The sequence below is a fragment of the Pongo abelii genome, chromosome 1 (genome assembly GCF_028885655.2).
Source record: "Pongo abelii isolate AG06213 chromosome 1, NHGRI_mPonAbe1-v2.0_pri, whole genome shotgun sequence".
Taxonomy (NCBI): Eukaryota; Metazoa; Chordata; class Mammalia; order Primates; family Hominidae; genus Pongo; species Pongo abelii.
In genome coordinates, this window is record NC_071985.2 from 202,080,614 (window position 1) to 202,100,850 (window position 20,237).

At 43.5% G+C, this 20,237-nt stretch overlaps 1 protein-coding gene across 2 annotated transcripts; it reads right to left on the reverse strand.

Annotated features, from left to right (window-relative positions):
* Window positions 1–1,230: 1,230 nt before the first annotated feature.
* Window positions 1,231–17,510, reverse strand: LOC100446771 (neuroblastoma breakpoint family member 3). 2 transcript variants are annotated; one of them, XM_063713619.1, is made up of 14 exons: window positions 17,365–17,510; window positions 17,053–17,262; window positions 15,216–15,318; window positions 14,166–14,380; window positions 13,042–13,114; window positions 12,367–12,572; window positions 11,027–11,078; window positions 7,807–7,859; window positions 6,602–6,653; window positions 5,787–5,959; window positions 5,032–5,083; window positions 4,239–4,411; window positions 3,474–3,525; window positions 1,231–2,848 (listed from the first exon to the last, which is right to left on the reverse strand). In XM_063713619.1, exons 2-14 carry the CDS (start codon window positions 17,183–17,185, stop codon window positions 2,605–2,607), a joined length of 1,581 nt encoding a protein of 526 aa, XP_063569689.1. In that variant the 5' UTR covers window positions 17,186–17,262; window positions 17,365–17,510; the 3' UTR covers window positions 1,231–2,604. The 2 variants fall into 2 exon arrangements, with proteins under 2 accessions (XP_063569689.1, XP_054411812.1); XM_054555837.2 differs by having other exon boundaries at window positions 7,696–7,859.
* Between the last annotated feature and the right edge of the window lie 2,727 nt (window positions 17,511–20,237).

A 20,237-nucleotide genomic window follows, 5' to 3' on the forward strand; every position in this document is an offset into this window, starting at 1 on the left:
AATCGAGGCCAGGACAGCACGGAGGGCCTGTTCATGACAGAACACAGGTAAAACTCTCCTCAGAAAGGGCATGTGGAAAAACACAGATCATGCCTGAGACCTGATGGATTAGAGCACTGGCTACCGGGGAATTGAAAGGAAGGGGCTTCACCGCGCAGGGGGAGCCAGAGGTGCCAGTCTTGGAAATGCAGAATTGCTGGGAGATGGGGAGGCATGGAAAAAGGAAGCATCCTCTGGGGACTCATAGTGAAAAGAACAAACAAATGAAGTAACTGGCAGAAATTACAGGTCCTGGTGGAACAAAATAGAATCCGACAACGAGAACATACACCATGTATGTCCCGCAAGGAAGACAATATCTCCTAAAAACGCAAGAAAAGTCATTTTGGGCAAGCACCTTATATCCAGTAATGCGGCCCATGTATCAAGACCGTGAGAAAGATTATTAAACATGCTAAACTCAGCGAGACCTGATTCCCTCATGAGGACTCTGTTAAGGATGAGTACCACTCAGCAAGTGATGACTGTGACATTCACTTTTGAACAGCTCATGAGCATTAATATATTTAATTATGGATCTAAACCAAAAACCAAGGTGCGGGCAAGATGACAACCACAGAGTGTCACTGTTGTATGTTTAGGTTCAAATACTATTATGAGAAGTGGCAGGTAAAGGAGGTAGGAAAAAGAAAACATCATGTAATTGACTGTCATATGGAAATATTTGACGTTGGAAGTCATAATTTAAAACATATAAACCAAATATTAGAAGTGTGTCTAGTTCAAAGGGGGGAAAACTATGAAACATTTTTAGTTAATATCAAACATGAGCCATACAACCCTTCCTAAATGCCAGAGGCACACACAGACACACACACACACACTCTCTCAAAGAATATAAATAACTAGAACCAAGAAATGGGGTAAATACATTCTGCTATATATGGTAAACATAGCCTACAAGGTGGAAGAGATTGGAAAATAAACAGGAAAATGGAAATGTTTTTATTAATTCGCATCAGTACCCACCAAAACCAATCAGCATAACAAAAGATTATAACACTGAATGTAAAAAAAGTCCAACAGTCCAGAGTGATAGGCAAAGTTTTTAATTATATAGATTAAAATAACTTTGGACAAAAATTAAAACTCAGGCAGAGAATTTTTTTTTCAACAACAGACACTAGCAAAAACAAAGGCCCAGTAAAAATTGAGACAGAAAATTTCCAGTGTAGAAATATGAATGTAATAATAGACACAGGCAGGGATGATTAATAAATGATAAAATGTTTAGAGGATGATCATTGGAATACAGGACATTTATACTTTTAAAAACCACTCTCCCAAATAATTCATTATAAGTAAGGTGTCTCTAAAAGGGATAGATCTCCTAGACCCCTCCTTAACCAAGTAACCAGTCGTGATATCGTGATAATGCTGATGGACAAACTAGACCTTCCCTGCCCACAGATGGGCTGAGGTTGGAAACTCACAGTATTGACTCTGCAGTGTTCTTGACAAAATGTTTAGGCTGAATTTAATCATGAAGACATTTTCAGACAACTTCAGAATGTAGACCATTGAGCCAGACAGCTGACCTGTCCTCTACAAACAAATCCATGTCACCACAATCAATGACAACAACAAAAAGATGAGGAAATATTTGGGGTTCAAAATAACTAAAGAAATGTAGCTACATTATCATTTACTTTTTTTGAACCCAAAATTTCCCTCCTCCTTTTTGTTGTGTGATTTGTGGTGACGTGGACTGTGTGAAGGAGACAGGTCAGTTGTCCTGCTCAGTGTTCTACATTCTGCAGTTGTCTGGTGATTATCTCCTATGAAACTCAGGCTAAGCGTTTTCTGCAAGAACATGGCATTGTTCATATTCTGCACCAGAAGAGTCCCGGGTGACATGTTGTCTCCTGCCAGCGGTTCCTGACTCCTGTTCTTTATAGGATGGAATTGAAAGGAGCAGGGCTAAGGCCTCTCAATGCTGTTTGTCCATCTAGCCGTGGTCTTCCTAAGTATTGATATCAATTGGAGACTGAAGGACTATGGCTTCTCTACTCAAAGGAGCCTAGTGGGATTGCAATTGTCAAGAGCAGTCAGTGGTTCTGAAATACAATCCTCAGCCAAGGATCCCTCCTGTGTCACAGATGGATCAGCTAAAACAAACCAACACTGAAGATACAAAGAATGGGGCTAGGTTCATTGAAACCAGGGTAACACCTTTGGATGAGCTAAACACAAAGATGACACTGACCTTGAGCAGGTATAGAAGCTCAGAGACATGCCTGCAAAATGAAATTCCTGAGGAATTTTGTAGCTACCCAGAGATATCTGATTCAAATTAGAATGTCTGGCAGATCACTCCCGGCATGTGCTACATAGTCATGTGAACGTGTCACACCTAACTTGGGTCCAATGTCTTCAGACTGAGCACAGGTGGCTACTGGCATGGTCTGAGAATAGGAATAGAGCCATGCCCATTTTCCCATGCTATGTCTGGGCTTCCAAAGGGAACTACAGTTTCATTCAAACCTACATGTGCCTATAGGTCCTGCCTGCAGCAATGACATCTCTCAGCTTAGTAAGGGCTGCTTAGTGTGGGAATATGACTCCCATCTGGAAGACCAGGTGGTGCCTTATCACCGTCAAAGTAAAAAACCTATTGTCCACGTCAAGGGCCAAGCTGATTTGTTGTTCGTCAAATGAGTAAAAGGCACTTCTGTAGTGTTGGAATGAGGCATGTAGTTCAAAGTAAGTTGAAGGAGTCAAATAACATCTATCCAGTGAGTCCTGCAAGACTTCAGGCTCTTCTGCTTCCATCAGCACCCCGTCGAGCCTGGAAAAGGAGACAAAACTAAAGAAGCAGCCACGGAAAATCAGACAACACAGAGCCCCAACTAGATTTCAGGGGGAACATAAGGAAGTGGTTAAAAAAGGAAAAGGATAGATCCATTAATGAGGTAAAAAAATTATTGCTTTTATGTTGGGATAGAACAGGGCCAGGTAGAAAACAATGAAAGAGAAAGACAGAGAGAGACAGAGAGAGAGAGAGAGAGACAGAGACAGAGAGAGAGAGAGAAAGTGAGCTCAGTGAATTTGCCAGGTGACACACTGATAAGGGAGTAAAAGGACACTCTGAGTTAGTGCCTTCATGACACACAGCAAACAGTGATCATGAGAAGAGTGAGCGCAATAGTTTTCCATCAAGTGTGCTTAAAATTCCATGCAGTCACCATAAGGGTACAACTTCTGAGTTATGGTCAACCTATGGTACATTAGTAAATGATAAGGGGAGGAAGAAATGGAAACCTAAACGTCTACTGCAATGAAAACCAATAGCAATGTCAGTAGGAGTAATTCAGTCTTCATTGAAAACATGAAATCAAACACAGTGTTTTCCCTGGATCTGTTGTCTCCAGGTGTTAACACAGAATTAAGCGACCACAATTGCTGAAAGTTACCTGGGGCATGGTAGGTTTTGATCTTCTTCCCCTTCTTGGTACTTTTCAATTTCTGCAATAAATTCAGACATGGACAGACACATTAAGCTGATTCCCCTACACACATAACATTCCACTGTCTAATCCTCACACAGGGACCTCAGGCTCCTCAGTATAAGAATAGGACACTGTGAGGGATATATTTCAGGAGGCCTGAGGCTGGTCATGATAGAGATTCCTTGGTTCTTGTCCCAGAAACTAAGGGTAAAATGTCCCTATTCTGGTAGATCATTATCCCGATATCATTTGTCCCAAGTTTGTGCAAATGGTTATGCCATATTTTTCCAATCAATTTAAAGCAAATGCCCTCAAATGATTTCTAGGAGAAAAACTGCAATATTGAGCCCTGTCTCATCAAATACTCAGATTGTTCATGGTTGTGAGGATTTTAGACACTGAAATTAGAATGAGAAAGGAAATCTACAAACCTTTGAGTCAAAATCATATTTCTCTGAATTTGTCCCATCTGCCCAGGTCCAATGCCTTGAGAGTAGAATCCGAGTGCCACAGGCATGGCCTGAGACTAGGAAGAGAGCCATGCTCACTGACCCATCCCATGTCTGGGCTTCCAGGTAGAACTAGAGTTTCATTCAACCTACATGTGCCTATAGGTCCTCAGTGCAGCAATGACATCTCTCAGCTCAGTAACGGCCTCTTGGAGCAGGAATATGATCTCTATATGGAAAACTCAGTGGATCCTTATCACCTTCATAGAAAGGTACTCACCATCCACGTCAAGAGAAAAGCCAATGTGTTCTTCCTCTAATGAGTAAAAGGAACTTCCGTAGGGCTGGCATGAATCAGGCACTTCTAGATAACTGGAAGGAGTCGAATAACATCGATCCAGTGAGTCCTGCAAGTCCTCACGCTCTATTACCTCCAGCAGCTCTCTGCTGAGCCTGGAAAAGTAGAAAAAAGTAAAGAATAAGCCAGGGGAAATCAGACACAACAGAGCCCCAACTAGATTTCATGGGTAGCAAAAGGAAGTGGTTAAAAAAGAAAAAGGATACATCCATTAATGAGGTAACAAATTATTGCCTTCAGTTGGGATGGAATAGGGCCAAATAGAAAAGAATGAAAGAGAAAGACAGACAGAGAGACAGAGAGACAGAGGCAGAGAGAGAGAGAGAGAGCGCTCAGTGAATTGTCCAGGTGACACACTGATGAGGGAGTACAGGACACTCTGAGTTAGTGCCCTCAGGACACACAGTGTACAGTGATCATGAAAAGACTGTGCTCAATAATTTTCCATAAAATGTGCTCAAGTTTCCATGCAGTCACCATGAGGATACAGCTTTTGAAGTATGGTTGACCTACAGTAGGTTAGTAAATGATAAGGGGAGGAAGAAACGGAAACCTAAATATCTACTGCAATGAAAACTAACAGCAATGTGAGTAGGAATAATTCAGCCTTGGTTGAAAAAATGTAATCGATAATGTTGGCCTGCTCTGCTTTCCCTGAACCAGGAGTCTCCAGGTGTCAACACGGAATTAGCTGTTGACAATTGGTCAAACTTACCTGGGGCATGGTGGGCCTTGGTCTTCTTCCTCTTCTTGGTCCTTTTTAATTCCTGCAATAAATTCAGACAGGGACAGACAAAATAAGCCAATTCACCTACACCCATAACAGTCCACTGTCTAATCCCCACACAGGGGCCTCAGGCTCCTCAGCATGAGAACAGGACAATGTGAGAGATATACTTCAGGAGGCCTCAAAGCCAGTCAATAGAGATTCTTTGGTTTGCATCTCAGAACCAAGGGTGAAATGTCCCTATTCTGGTAGACAGTTATCCCAAAATCATTTATCCCAAGTTTGTGCAAACAGTTATGCCTTATTGTTCCCATCAATTCAAAGAAAATGCCCCAGATGATTTCTAGGAGGAAAACTGCAGTATTCAGCCCTGTCTCATCAAATGCCCAGCTCATTCATGGTTACAAGACACTGAAATTAGAATGAAGGAGGAAATCTACAAACCCTTGAGTCCAAATCATTGTTCTGTGATTTTTTTACATCTGCCTGGGTCCAGTGTGCTTAGAGTGGGCTCAGGTTGCCACAGGCATGGCTGGAGACTAGGAATAGAGCCGTGTGCACTGACCCATTTCATGTCTGGGCTTCCAACGGAAACTACAGTTTCATTACAACCTCTATACGCCCACAGGTCCTGCCTGCGGCAATGACATCTCTCGGGTCAGTAAGGGCCACTTGGAACAGGAATATCACCCCTATCTGGAGGACCAGGTGGAGTCTTATCACCTTCATAATAAGGTACTCACTGTCCACGTCAAGAGCCAAGCCAAGGTGTTGTTCCTCCGGTGAGTAAAAGGCACTTCTGTAGGGCTGGCATAAGTCAGGCAGTTCAAGATACCCACAAGGAGTTGAATAAAATCTATCCAGTGAGTCCTGCAAGACTTCAGGCTCTTTCTCATCCAGCAGCTCCCTGCTGAGCCTGGAAAAGTAGGAAAAGTAAAGAATAAGCCAGGGGGGATCAGAAACCACACAGCCCCAGCTAGATTTCATGGGTAACATAAGGAACTGTTTGAAAAGAAAAAGGACAGATCTACTAATGAGGTAAAAAATTATTGCCTCCAGGTTGGGACAGACCAGGGCCAGGTAGAAAAGGATGAAAGAGAAAGACACACACACACACACACACACACACACACACACATTGAGAGAGAGAGAGAGAGCCAGAGAGATAGTGAGCTCAGTGATTTGGCCAGGTGACATACTGATGAGGGAGTCAAAGAACACTCTATATTAGTGCCCTCAGGACACACAATGAAGAGTGATCATGAAAAGAGTGGGCTCAATAATTTTGCATAAAATGTGCTCAAGCTTCCCTGCAGTCACCATGAGAATACAGCTTTTGAGGTATGGTCAAACTTCACTAGGTTAGTAAATGATAAGGATAGGAAGAAATGGAAACCTAAACATTTACTGTAATGAGAACCAAAATCAATGTTAGTAGACATAATTCAGACTTGTCTGACAAGATGAAATCATTACTTTCAGCATGTACTGTTTTCCCCGGACTTGGCGTCTCCAGGTGTCAACATCAAATTAACTGTCCACAATTTCTCAGACTCACCTGGGACCTGTGGCCTCTTGGTCCTCCTTTTTCACTTGATCACACCAATGTCCTGCAAATAAATTCAGACGGGGCCTCTTACATGAAGCAGTTCTTCCTTGCACACAGAAACATTCCTCTGTCCAATCCTAACAGAGGGACATCAGTCTTCTCAGTGTGAGAACAGGAGACTTTGTGAGAAATATACCAGGAGGCCTGAGGTCAAGTGTTGAGAGAACTGACTTGGTTCTTTTCATGAGCCTTGGGCAAAATTCCCCTGTTTTGGAATGTGATCTTCCCAATGTGCTCTGTCCTAGGTTTGCGTACACAAAAGAGCAATGTTTTTCCCAATAGATTTGAGGCAGATCGTTCTAACGCCTTGTAGGAGAGATACTGCAATATTCAGGCTTCTCTCATCAAATACCCAGGATTTGATAGTTTATGAGATTGTGGACACTGAGATTTGATGGAGGGGTGCAATGTACCAGCTCTTGAGTCAAAATGAGACTTGGTTCTACACAGAAGCATCAGCTATTATGGCTTTTGTGGGTGAAAAGCCAGCCATTTATCTAGAAAACATACCAGCAAGATGATGGACAGATGAGCTAAAACAAGCCAACTTAGAAGACACAGAAAATGGGGATAAATTCAGTGAAACCTGGGTCACATCTTCCACGGAGAGGTAGACAAGGGTGACACTGGCCTTGGGCAGGTAAAGAACTGCACAGACATGCTTTGGGAACAAAACTCATAAAGAACTTTGTAGCTGGCAAGAGATATTTAGTTCAGGTGAGCTGATCTGACAGACAACTCCTGGACATGTGCTGCATAGCTTGGTGTGAGTTTGCCACACCTGCCTTGAATTCAATGTCCTGACAGTCGGTCCAGGGTGGCACAGGCATGGACTGAGACTAGGAAGAGAGCAAAGCTCACTGACCCACCCCACGCCTGTGCTTCAGACTCGATTCCAGAGTGATTGAAATCTACATTGATATATAGGTTCCACCCACAGTGATGGAAACTCTCAGCCCAACCAGGGGGGCAAGGCCCAAAGATTATGGGGTCTACTTGGGACATGAGCTGGAGCTTTATCACCTTCACAATGGAGTACTCACTGCCTATGTCAAGAGCCAAGCCGACTTGCTGTTCCTCTACTGAGTGAAAGGTGCTCCTGTCAGACTGGTATGAGGCAGACATGTCAGGAGGAATTGAGAGAGTCGAATAACCTTCATCCCAGGACTCCTGGGGGGCTTCCTCCTCTTCAGACTCCTGCAGATTCCTGATGAGCCAGGCAGGACAGGGATAACAGAAGATATAACCAACAGAGATTAGACAACAAAACCTTCCAGATGATCTGATAGGAGACAGAATGGAGTGCTCACAGAAACCAAAGGCATTTTTCCTTCAAGAGAAATAAAACTATCCTTCTAAATGCAGGCTGGAGGGTGACTGTTCAGAACAAAAATGGGCAGCACATGCTCAGTACATTTGCCACAGATCAGCCAATGCAGGGCACCCAGACTCTCCCTGTAAACTACCATCATGACTTGCAGCACAGAGAACTAACAAAGGACTTCAACTACTTCGTATAAATTGGGTTGAATTTTACATGCAGCATTCAAGTGAACAGAGCTCTTGAGGCAGTGCAGACACAGATCTTGTGGATTAGGTGTCCCCTTTTTACAATATTTTGATATAATACGTTTATTTTTTCAATTTCTTTGCTTGCACAAATACTAACAAACATACTAACAAACAATAAGCAGAAAGCATACATACATTCTCTCTCTGGATTTAAACACATGGGAGAGAACAGGTGACACCAAGAAATCCCTGTTTGAAGGTCTGGAGTGGACCTCCAGCAAACTCCACCAGACCTGCAGCTGAGGGACCTCACTGTTAAAAGGAAAACTAACAAACAGAAAGGAATCAATGTCAACAAAAGGACACCCACACCAAAACCCCATCTGTAGGTCACTAGCATCAAAGACCAAAGGTAGATAAAACCACAAAGATGTGGAGAAATTGGAGCAGAAAAGCTGAAAATTCTAAAAACCAGAGCGCCCCTTCTCCTCCAAAGGATCACAGCTCCTCACCAGCAATGGAACAAAGCAGGATGGAGAATAACTTTGACGAGCTGACAGAAGTAGGCTTCAGAAGTCGGTAATAACAAACCTCTCCGAGCTAAAGGAGGATGTGCAAACCCATCGCAAGGAAGATAAAAATCTTGAAAAAAGATTGGATGAATGGCTAACTGAATAAACAATGTAGAGAAGAACTTAAATGACCTGATGGAGCTGAAAACCATGGCATGAGAACTATGTGACACATGCACAAGCTTCAGTAGCCAATTCGATCAGGTGGAAGAAAGGGTATTAGTGATTGAAGATCAGATTAATGAAATGAAGTGAGAAGAGCAGTTTAGAGAAAAAAGAGTAAAAAGAAATGAACAAAGCCTCCAATAAATATGGGACTATGTGAAAAGACCAAATCTACATTTGATTGGTGTACCTGAAAGTGACAGGGAGAATGGAATCAAGCTGGAAAACACTCTTCAGGATATTATCCAGGAGAACTTCCCCAACCTAGCAAGGCAGGCCAACATTCAAATTCAGGAAATACAGAGAACACCACAAAGATACTCCTCGAGAAGAGCAACTCCAAGACACGTAATTGTCAGATTCGCCAAGGTTGAAGGAAGGAAAAAATGTTAAGGGCAGCCAGAGAGAAAGGTCAAGTTACCCACTAAGGCAAGCCCACCAGACTAACAGTGGATCTCTCTGCAGAAACCCTACAAGCCAGAAGAGAGAGGGAGCCAATATTCAACATTCTTAAAGAAAAGAATTTTCAACCCAGATTTTCATATCCAGCCAAACTAAGCTTCATAAGTGAAGGAGAAGTAAAATCCTTTACAGACAAGCAAATGCTGAGAGATTTTGTCACCACCAGGCCTGCCTTACAAGAGCTCCTGAAGGAAGCACTAAACATGGAAAGGAACAACCAGTACCAGCCAGCCACTGCAAAAACATGCCAAATTGTAAAGACCATCGATGCTAGGAAGAAAGTGCATCAACTAACAGGCAAAATAACCAGCTCACATCATCATGACAGGATCAAATTCACACATAACAATAGTAACCTTAAATGTAAATGGGCTAAATGCCCCAGTTAAAAGACACAGACTGGCAAATTGGATAAGGAGTCAAGACCCATCAGTGTGCTGTATTCAGGAGACCCATCTCACGTGCAGAGACACACATAGGCTCAAAATAAAGGGATGGAGGAAGATCTACCAAGCAAATGGAAAGCAAAAAAAAAAAAAAAAGCAGGGGTTGCAATCCTAGTCTCTGATAAACCAGACTTTAAACCAAGAAAGATCAAAAGAGACAAAGAAGGCCATTACATAATGGTAAAGGGATCAATTCAACATGAAAAGCTAACTATCCTAAATGTATATGTATCCAATACAGGAGCACCCAGGTTCATAAAGCAAGTCCTGAGAGACCTAAATAGAGACTTAGACTCCCACACAATAATCATGGGAGACTTTAACACCCCACTGTCAATATTAGACAGATCAATGAGACAGAATGTTCACAAGGACATCCAGGACTTGAACTCAGCTCTGCACCAAGCAGACCTAATAGACTTCTACAGAACTCTCCACCCAAATCAACAGAATATACACTCTTCTCAGCATCACATCACACTTATTCCAAAATTGACCACATGGTTGGAACTAAAGCACTCCTCAGCAAATGTAAAAGAACAGAAATCACAACAAACTGTCTCTCAGACCACAGTGCAATCAAATTAGAGCTCAGGATTAAGAAACTCACTCAAAACCGCACAACTACATGGAAACTGAACAACCTGCTCCTGAATGGCTACTGGGTAAATAACGAAATGAAGGCAGAAATAAAGATGTTCTTTGAAACCAATGAGAACAAAGACACAACATACCAGAATCTCTGGGACACATTTAAAGCAGTGTGGAGAGGGAAATTTCTAGCACTAAATGCCCACAAGAGAAAGGAAAGATCTAATATCAACGCCTTAACATCACAATTAAAAGAACTAGAGAAGCAAGAGCAAACAAATTCAAAAGCTAGCAGAAGGCAAGAAATAACTAAGATCAGAGCAGAACTGAAGGAGATAGAGACACAAAAAACCCTTCAAAAAAATCAGTGAATCCAGGAGCTGGTTTTTTGAAAAGATCAACAAGAAATCCCTGTTTGGCTAATTCACCTGGCTCATCTGATTGCAAGTTCCTATCTTGAGAGGACTACAAAATTAAAACCAACACCAGGGCCACAAATAATGTATAACATTGTTAATAAGGACAACTTGTAGAAAAAGTTCTATTCATTGCTTCCTCATTTTCTCTAAATCTACAATCTCCAGCTGCCACTATTGAATTAACAGCCCACAATTCCACAGCATTACCTGGGAGACACTGGCCCTTTTTCTTCCTCTTCCTCATGATCACTTTCATTTTCTGTAAATAAATTCACAGAAGCAGGTCACATTAAGCAATTCACACTTCATGTATAACCAAATCAGTGTCCAGTCATAGCACAAGGACATAACTGTTCTCAGTGCAAGAATATGGATTCTGACAGGAGTATTCTAGGGTGCCCTAGATTAAGTCTGGTGAGAAGTAGATGACCCTGCTTTCCAGACCCACAGGCCAAAACTTCCCTCTACATGTAGACCATAATGACATATTCATTATGGTCTACGCAAAGTTAAACAAAATTTTCCCCCCAAAATCACCAACAATTGGTCAAACAATTTTCTAGGAGTGTTGTTGCAATACTGACTTATATCACCAGGTAACATGGACATTAAATGTTTAGAGGGATCTACACATGAAACTCGACTGATAGATAAATTCTAACAACTCTTGCATTAAAAAGAATCTGTGATGTGGGAGGTCAAGGCAGGTGAATCATTTGAGGTCATGAGTTCAAGAACAGCCTGGCCAACATGGGGGAACCCCGTCTCTACTAAAAATACAAAAATTAGCCAGATGTGGTGCTGAGCACCTGTGGTACCAGTGACTCAGAAGGCTGAGGCAGGAGAATCACTTGAACCCGGCAGGTGGAAGTTGCAGCAAGCCAAAATGGAGAGACTGCACTCCAGCCTGGGTGACAGAGCAAGACTCCATCACAAAAAAAAAAAAAAAGAGGGAGAATCTATGATGCTACAAAGAAGCATTGGATCAGCCATTGCATTGATGGGGTGGAGAACCAGGGTCCAGCCTTGCTTTATGGAACTATATCAGCAAAGTAAAAGAGAAAAGTTTCTGTCCTGATTTCAAGGTGACTGTGCAGCTAACTAAGCTGACTTAAAGGAGATCAAGATTAAAGCTGAGAACCGTGAAGCCTGGGGAACAATATTTCCAAACACAAAGGCAAGGCTGCCAGTCTCCTTAAAAAGGCAGAGAAACTCCATGGACATTGTTCAGGGACAGATGACTTAATCACAGGTGACAAGAGATACTGAATTGAAGCTACCAGGCCTCATGGATACTTCCTGTGTACCTCCTGCACTCAGGTGACTAAGAGATTGTCACACTTGTCTGGGGTCCAGTAACTTGACACTGCGGACTGGGAGACAAAGGTATGACATAAGCTGAGAAGGACAGAAAACCTCCCTGATATCTCTGTTTGGAATCCCATCATAGATTTTATTAAAACCAATTTGTGTGTATAGAGCCAGTCTTCAGAGTTTATCTTCCTCAGCATAGGAAAAGGTGTGAGACAAAGGAAAATAGAGGCTACCTGGGAGAAGGTTTAGAGCATCCTGCCATTCATCATCAGAGGATGAGTCAATGAGAGTTGAGTCGACTTGGTCTTCCTCAAATGTGATTTTGCTGTTCACGTGAGGCTGGCTGGACTCACAAGGGCCGTGGCTATTTGAACAAGTGACGGCACATTCCTCCAGTGAGTCCTCAGGGACTTCCTTTTCTCCAGCCTTCTGCACCTCCCTGATGAGCCAGGTGGGAGAGAGATGACAGAACATTAAACACAGAGGGATTGGACCCCAGGGAGTCCTAGCTGGTTTTGACAGGAGGCATTAAGAGAGTGGTCCCAGAAAGCAAACAGGAACAGTGGTTCCCTTTAAGAGGGAACAGGCAATCCTCTTCTCTCTGCAACAGAGCATGGCTGCCATGGGAGCCCGAGAGGAAGAGAGCAACTGGTGTTCATTGCACTGGACAGATAGGAGCCGAGGAGAATGAAGACTCAGCTATCCCTGTACGGTACAGACATGACACCCGCCATACACAGAGAAACACACCAGCTGCCACACCCTGTGTCCAAGCTGGGTTGAGTTTCACATACTGTGGCCAAGGGAATGCAGGCTTTCGGCCCATCGTAGATGCCAGACAGGGTGTGCCTCCTAGACCTTTTTCATATGTTACCACCCATTACTTGCTCCCGATTATTCAGTGTTACCTGGGGACACATAATTCCTGTACTTTCTCAGCCTCCTCAACTTTAACATCTTCATCCTCATCTTCGTCATTTTCTGTAAATACAGAGGTGTTCGTTCAGATGCTTCCCACTTCACACTCTGCAAGCACAGTCAGCCCAATGTGCACACAGACAGGAACATCTAGGCATGGGTCACTGTTCAACCGAAAGCTCTCATGTTTTATCTTTAACAAAATGCCCTGGCATGGTTTCCTGATCCATCAGGCAACGCATTTCTGATCTGGAGGGCCACCATCAAGATGTGGCCAAATATTGAAAAGACCTTTTGCTCCCCATGTGATGGAGACTTCTACAGCCTCTCTCTGGACTTTGGCAGCTGTCTCCTCCACCCCGCTACAGGTCTGATTCCCAGGCACAGGCTTGATGTCCTGTCACAGTTCACATTTGAAACCTAATTCTTTCTCTTAGGAGAGGACAAACTTGTCCTACAGTCCTCTATGCATCAGGAGACTTCACAGGCCCTCCATGTGGCTTCTGTCCTGTTATTCATGGACATTCCCTCCATGGGGAGTGCTCCAGTCTCAAGCACTTTCTACCACCAAATGCCCCCACATCAAGTGCCTTCTCCAACACCACACGGCGAGGGGCTTTATCTCATTTTGAAAAGCAGTCATAAGTGTTCCCACATTTGGATGCTTCAGACCCTTGCAAGGGACAATTTGCCTGCCTTTGCAGATGGAGACAGAGAAACTCAGGAAGGATAAATCACTCACTCACCGACAGTTACTAAGAACATTGCCAAAGAGACAGCCTAGGAACCCGCCTTCTGAGTCCAGAGCTCTTTTCACTCTAACAAGCACCCTCCTGTCACAGCCTCCTTCCTGTCCTTTAAAACTAGAAACGTGCTGCTTCTTGCTCCAAAGACCACCTTCCATCAAGGAAGGAGGGACATTTGCAATACTGTGACCTCCAACCCCATGGGTTTCCCATCTCTGTTCTTACCCAGGAAGTCCTGGTCATATCATGGCCACATATGTTTAGTGGAAAAAAACACCACCGATACAACTGTCATTGTGAAAGTATGGAGGTCTGGAGTCTCTCATAAGCCTGGGGTTTTGGGTCATCAGGGCCTATGGCCACCTTACCTGGGCTGAGCTTTTGGATGAGGTGCTGTGCCAGCCTACATCCCTCAGCCAGCTGTTCTCGGAGGTCCCGCCCCTGGGAGTTGTCCGACTCATCCGGAGGGAGGAGGGCCTGGAGATGCTGACTCAGTGAGCGGGAGGCATCTCTCCCTTCCCGTAACTTCTCCCTTAACTGGGTCAGCTCTCGTTCCTGAGAGTGAACCAGGACTTTATATTGCCTAAGGTGAGATAGTAGAGAAAATTTAACAGTGGAAAGGGATGAGTGATCAGTTCTAATATTGCGACACAGATTTCTGAGACAATGTCCTCAAGGAGACCTCCAAGCAGAAGGTCAGCACCTGTGTAAAGAAATGTCTGTGGCCAAGAGAAAGAACAAAAGATGGTTCACAGGCTTCCTCTGTATGAGAGAGGGCTCCTGGAAGACCCTCCACGATGTTCCATTCATCTTTCTCTTCTGTCAACAAAAGTAGGTGTCTTCCTAATTCAGTTTCAAAAAGACATCCATCCTTTCAGTTCCTCACTCTGGCCATGGACATTTCCATGTGAATATACACATAGTGCATCTTGGAGCGACTGGATGCAAAGCCATGGACAGAAATGAGGCCAGGTGCAGATGGGGCCAATTGAAAAGACGAAAGAAAAGAATGACAGGCTCGAGAAGGCAACACTGATGGAGTGAAAGGATGAGAAGCCGCAGTCAGTCAGGAGGTGATTCTGACTAAGGGTGAGTGGGGTGGTGATGGCACATCATTTTGGGTATGCTGAATGCTGCTGGGTGGTTCCCACTCCTTCGGTTAATTTTGTGTTATGCGCATTTCACCTCAACAATTACTTGTTTGAAAAACAGAAAATAAGGCTCTGAGAAACAACTGCAACCCATAACTTATTATTAGCCTTGTTCTCTGCTTGATAAATCTTTGTGTGTCATGAGCCTGCCATGGCAATTCCTGCCCTTCCCCTGGCCCAGCTGAGCTCTGATTTCTCCCCACCGAGCTGCTGTACTTCAGAGATTTACACAGCTGCCACCTGCCTGACCCCACGGGGCCCCCTCACCTGAGCTCCTCAGCTTGCCCGAGCTGCTCTGCAAGCTCCTCTTCCTTGAACAGCCGCTCATCCCTCAGCATAGATTTGATGAGGTCTTTGCAGTCTTCATACGCTGAGAAAAGACACACACGCCTGCCTCAGTGAAAGGCTGGACATGCTGCTCTGGTCACTGCCTACAGAGCAGGAGCCAGGTCCATCCCAAGGACAAAACTATCCCCAGTACCAGGCTCTAGGCAGGGATTTCCACATCTTTACTCTTCAGTCTCCAGACTTTCTGGCATCTTATCCTCCAAAATTTAGAGACGAAGAAAGAGAAACTCAAGGCACATCAAGGAAGTGGACAAGATGATTCAACCACAACGAAGTGGAGTCAGAATTCACAGCCCCTGAGGTCTGACTGAATGCCCGGCCACTTTCCCAAGCCTTGCAGCCTCTCCTCTAAAACACTGCACTGGGGCATGAAGTAGTGATTTCTCCCACAGTCGGGAAGGCCCCTCGGACTATGGGACTGATGGTTTCCCTTTTACTGGCAATTTCAAGGACAAATATGTCAAAGATCTTAAACATCTTTGATGTTTAAATCATATCTTCAGATGTGATTTTAAAAATCACATCTGAAGCATAAAGTATGAGACATCAGACCATAAGGCCATGAAGGAAATCTGCCCAAATACTAATAAGGTTTGTGTTAATTTAGAAACAGTAGAATGAAGAACTAATAGATAGTGTTTACTCTGTGCCAATAAACGTTCTAGGAGATGGACAAGAAATAGCTCATGTAATTCACTGTAGCAATTTACAGAGGTAGGTATTTCTCTAGTACCCTATGTACAGATGAGGAAACTGAGGGACAGACAAGACAAGCAACTTGGATGGAGCCCAGGAGACAGGCCCAGCGTCCCTGCTCTGCACACTGCACTGCTACTTCCACACTCGGGCGTGATCTTTCTTCCTCTTTAAGAACAAGAGCCTGTGCCCCAGGAAGCAGGACTTCCCTCTCACCAGGGTACTCTCTGCTTTTCTTTTGATGAGTCTTGCCCTGTCGCCCAGGCTGGAGTGCAATGGCATGTTCTTGGCTCACTGCAACCTCTGCCTCCTGGGTGCAAAGGATTCTCCTGCCTCAGCCTCCCGAGTAGCTGGGATTACAGGCGCCCGCCACCACGCCCAGCTAATGTTTGTATTTTTAGTAGAGATGGGGTTTCTCCATGTTGCCCAGGCTGGTCTCAAACTCCTGACCTCATGATCCACCCGCCTCAGCCTCCCAAAGTGCTGGGATTACAGGAGTGAGCCACCATGCACAGCCCCTACTCCCTGCTCTTGATGCTGTCACTTATAGATACCACAGGTTCTATTAGGAGCAGACTCCTCTTGAAGCTCAGAGTGGGTACTGTGTGTATCACCAAGTTTCCCTCAGGGTCCCTAGAACAGAGCTTTGCCTATTGGGCCTCAACAGAAGCTTGAACAGAATAAGGGTTCACTAGTCCCAGACATTTAGTACAACAGACTAGATGTTATTTGTCTGCCAGATCTTATATGGTACAGAGAGGATTCTTGAAAACACGATTTAGCCTCTTGGAGAAAACGGGTCATTCTGTGCCTGTGTCCCAAATGAATAACTGCGATTTTAACTCTAGGCGCACCCCCACCTGACTGCAAACATGGAAAGTTGCTAAATACTTTGGTACCTCTGACTTCCAAATTTAACAAAATGTGAAAATGCCCATTTCTATTTTCCTAGAAGTATGGGAAGGTTGAAATTATTTTTGATGGAGAGAGCATTTAGTTTCTCAGAGAGAAGACAGGACATCATTCATCACTTTTGTGATGGTGAGCCTAGAGAACTTACCGTAATTATTCTGCCGGTTGGCCAGGAAGTAGGCCAGTTGAGTTACAAGAAATTTCTGTTTGAGGTTTCTGAACTGCTGTTTGTTCTCTGCCAGCTGGGGGCGGGATTTCTTGTTGATTTCTAGAATGTTCATCTCTGCCTTCTCACTGGACCAAGGGCCGGTAGATATCACCACGCTGACGTTTGCGGCAGAAGAGGTGGAGCCAGGGACTGGGGAGAAGACACCCAAACACACGATGGGTTAAAAACTGATGAAATCAAATAGGTTTAATCAGGACTGAGGGATGTCAGTAATTGAAATTCTTAACTTACTGTTGAGAAAAATGTGATCAGTCCCCACAGCACTTTAGGATCCTTAACGACAAAAACAATGTTCGAGGTGCCTGAGCTCAGAGCTGAAGGCATTGCCAATAGCTCAGTCTCCGACAAGAGTGAGGAAGATTGTGGCCAGTGTGCCAGGTAACGGTCTGCAGTTGCAATAACAGAATTATAAGGTGGGGGTGTCATGGAATCTTAGGAGCCCTGCATTCCAATTGCCTAGGCTTTGCTGAAACACAGGTACCCTGGTCTCACCTGAGGGTCACCACCAATGGGGATCATTCCTCCAAAATTCACCCTCAGTATTCATGTACCCTTGTGACAATGCTACAGACCCATCTCTTTCCCAATATGTCTAAGCACATTCCTCACTGTTTATCGCCTGTCTGTACAACATCATCCAGGCAGAACCGGTTTCCCAAAAGGTTATATTTTCTTAATGGTGGTCATGAAGTCACCCCACCGGCTCTAAATTAAAACAGATCTTAAGGCTTTTCCACAAGTGTAAGATATCAAACTTTTAGCCTGCCATGATTTCCTCTGGGTCTTCTGCAGTTTTGTCTGTATCCACTAGAAAGTGAATGAATAATTCATTTGTAAAAAATGTTGTCTTTCCTGTGTCAGTATTCTTCTTGCTGCTTCCCATTGTTATGTTGATTTCTTTTTTCTTACTGGGGCACCATCTTTGCTTTTCATTACACTCTAGACCAGTTTGACATCCCTATGTCCAGAGCTCTTCGTCTATGTGGGTTGATTTGTTTCTTAATGTCACTGAGTGCTACATTTTATACTTGTCACTCGTGGATGTCATTCTAGTGTCACAAGAGCTCTTTTCAAGGTATCAAGTGATCAAAATCATTTATATAGAGATCTCCTGAAAACACGTGTGACCATCTATCTTGGGAAGTTTCATAAACCTGATGCTATTTTGTTGTTTCCATTTTGTTTTCCCATATACTGAAAAGAACAGGGCCATGAGCAGTTCTTATGGAATATGGTTTGATATCTATTTCATTGGGTTGGACTAACACCATTGATTTTTGGTTTCATTCCACTAACAGAACATGGTAAGATCAAGGTTATGGTCATGGTTAGTTGGTGATCCTCAGTGTTGCAGTAGAAGGTGAGTTTGAGATGAGAGGAATGAGTAGGAAAGAGTGATCCCCTGAACCACCTCCTCACTTTCTCAGCTTTCATCCCCATCTAGGTTTTGTGAGCCTGGAACTTGGGAAACTGTTCTGTATCCCAGGTCTCCTACGATTGGTTGCTGGACTTGCCTGAGTTGAGGGTGCAGTGAGTGTGATCCTGGGCTGCCCAGCATTCATGTGGAAGTGAAGGAAGGAGGACTGGATCAATCCCATTTCAAAGCGTGTCTCTCTGCAGCCCGCGCTGTCCTCCAATGACACTGTAAGGATACTGCTTTGAGACGTATCAACAGCTTTAAGTAAATGTATTTTCTGGCATCTGGGAGACCTGACATTCTGTGTCATAATGAAAATCTGTCATGTTTCTTTATTTTAAAAATGATAAAACTGCAGGTTCACAGAGTTACATGGCTTACTTGAGGTCACACAGGGATGAGTTTTCAGCACTGCCAATAAAAGCAATCACAGTAATTATTCAGTAATTATTCATAGGACCCATATAATTCAGTAAATATTCACATAATTATTTACTAGTTCTTCATTGACCAATTCGTACAAGGCATTTTGCTCAAAACTGTGCTCATATTTGGACATTGTATCTTCATCATAATCCCGTGGTAATGCTATTATCCATAAGTAACAAGTAAGAAACCTGAAGAAGAGGGATAGCAAATCATCTATTTGGACATATTTCCATCTTTTTTGGTTTTTGTGATGCTGGAAGAATGACCAGAATGAGTCATAGGAAGAGTATACATTCCTGTAGTATTTTCCAGGACAGAGGTGTGACCTCCTAGAGTACTGGGACCAAAATTCCCAAGTGTCTGCAACCTTGCTTTAACAGTGTGGGAAATAACCTCTATCACCTGGAATTCCCCTGGAACTCTGGAATATACAAGAGAAGTATGAGACTTGGGTCTTCCCTTGGCTGTGTTTAATTCACTCTTCTATGGAATACCACTGATTCTCACTAAGACTTTGGCCTTTTCATAACCACAGTGTGCATTTTATGGAGAAGATTTTACAGTTTGCTCTATTTAGAAAGAATAAATATGAGCAATGGTTTAGGTTTTATGCCCTGGACTTAATATTTTTCTGATTCCTGTTTTGAGATTAAATTCTCATGTAAATAGAAAAATACTTATTATTTCTCATAAGGCCAAGTTTGTTATTAGTTTGAGTTTTTGAAGATGAAGTATAAACTTTTGATTTTATCTTTGTCTGTCCCCGTCAGCACCACTCGTTGTCTCTCAGTATGACCTGGACTTGCCCCTGCACTTACCCTCATCCTGCTGAACCATCTCCATGCACTGTCCAATTCCATCAGTGATTTGGGCTCCTCCCAAGGCTCCCTGAAAAGGGCACAGGGATCAGGACGTTAGGCACATTCCAGACACAAAGGCAACCCATACTGTAGAGTGGGCAGCTGTGTTTCCACTTCCCTAATATTCCAGTGATGTCCTAAAACTGAAAGGAACACTTTCCCTTTTTAGGGGTCTGTTCTTCATGTCTCAGTGCCTCTGATCTAGTGAACACAACTGTCCTGAAAGTGAAAGAACTTGCTAAATTTCTAGTTTCTTGTTAGGTGGCTAAAATAGATTTATAAGACTTCCTTACTTACCCATGACTAATGAAGTTTGAATTCTTAGCAGTACGATTCTTTTTCTTGTAAGGTGAGCAGCTTAGGAAAGATTGGCCATCTTGCTGTGCAAAAAGAGGCAA

What these genes read in the sequence shown, in the direction of transcription:
- LOC100446771 (XM_054555837.2), bottom strand. Translation starts at nt 17,185, where the DNA reads ATGAACATTCTAGAAATCAACAAGAAATCCCGCCCCCAGCTGGCAGAG. An exon ending in CAGGAATTATGTGTCCCCAG is followed by an intron (nt 12,573 to 13,041) that starts GTAACACTGAAT and finishes CTGGCTCATCAG; the next exon opens with GGAGGTGCAGAAGGCTGGAG. An exon ending in CTTGGCTCTTGACGTGGACA is followed by an intron (nt 5,084 to 5,786) that starts GTGAGTACCTTA and finishes AATTTATTGCAG; the next exon opens with GAATTAAAAAGGACCAAGAA.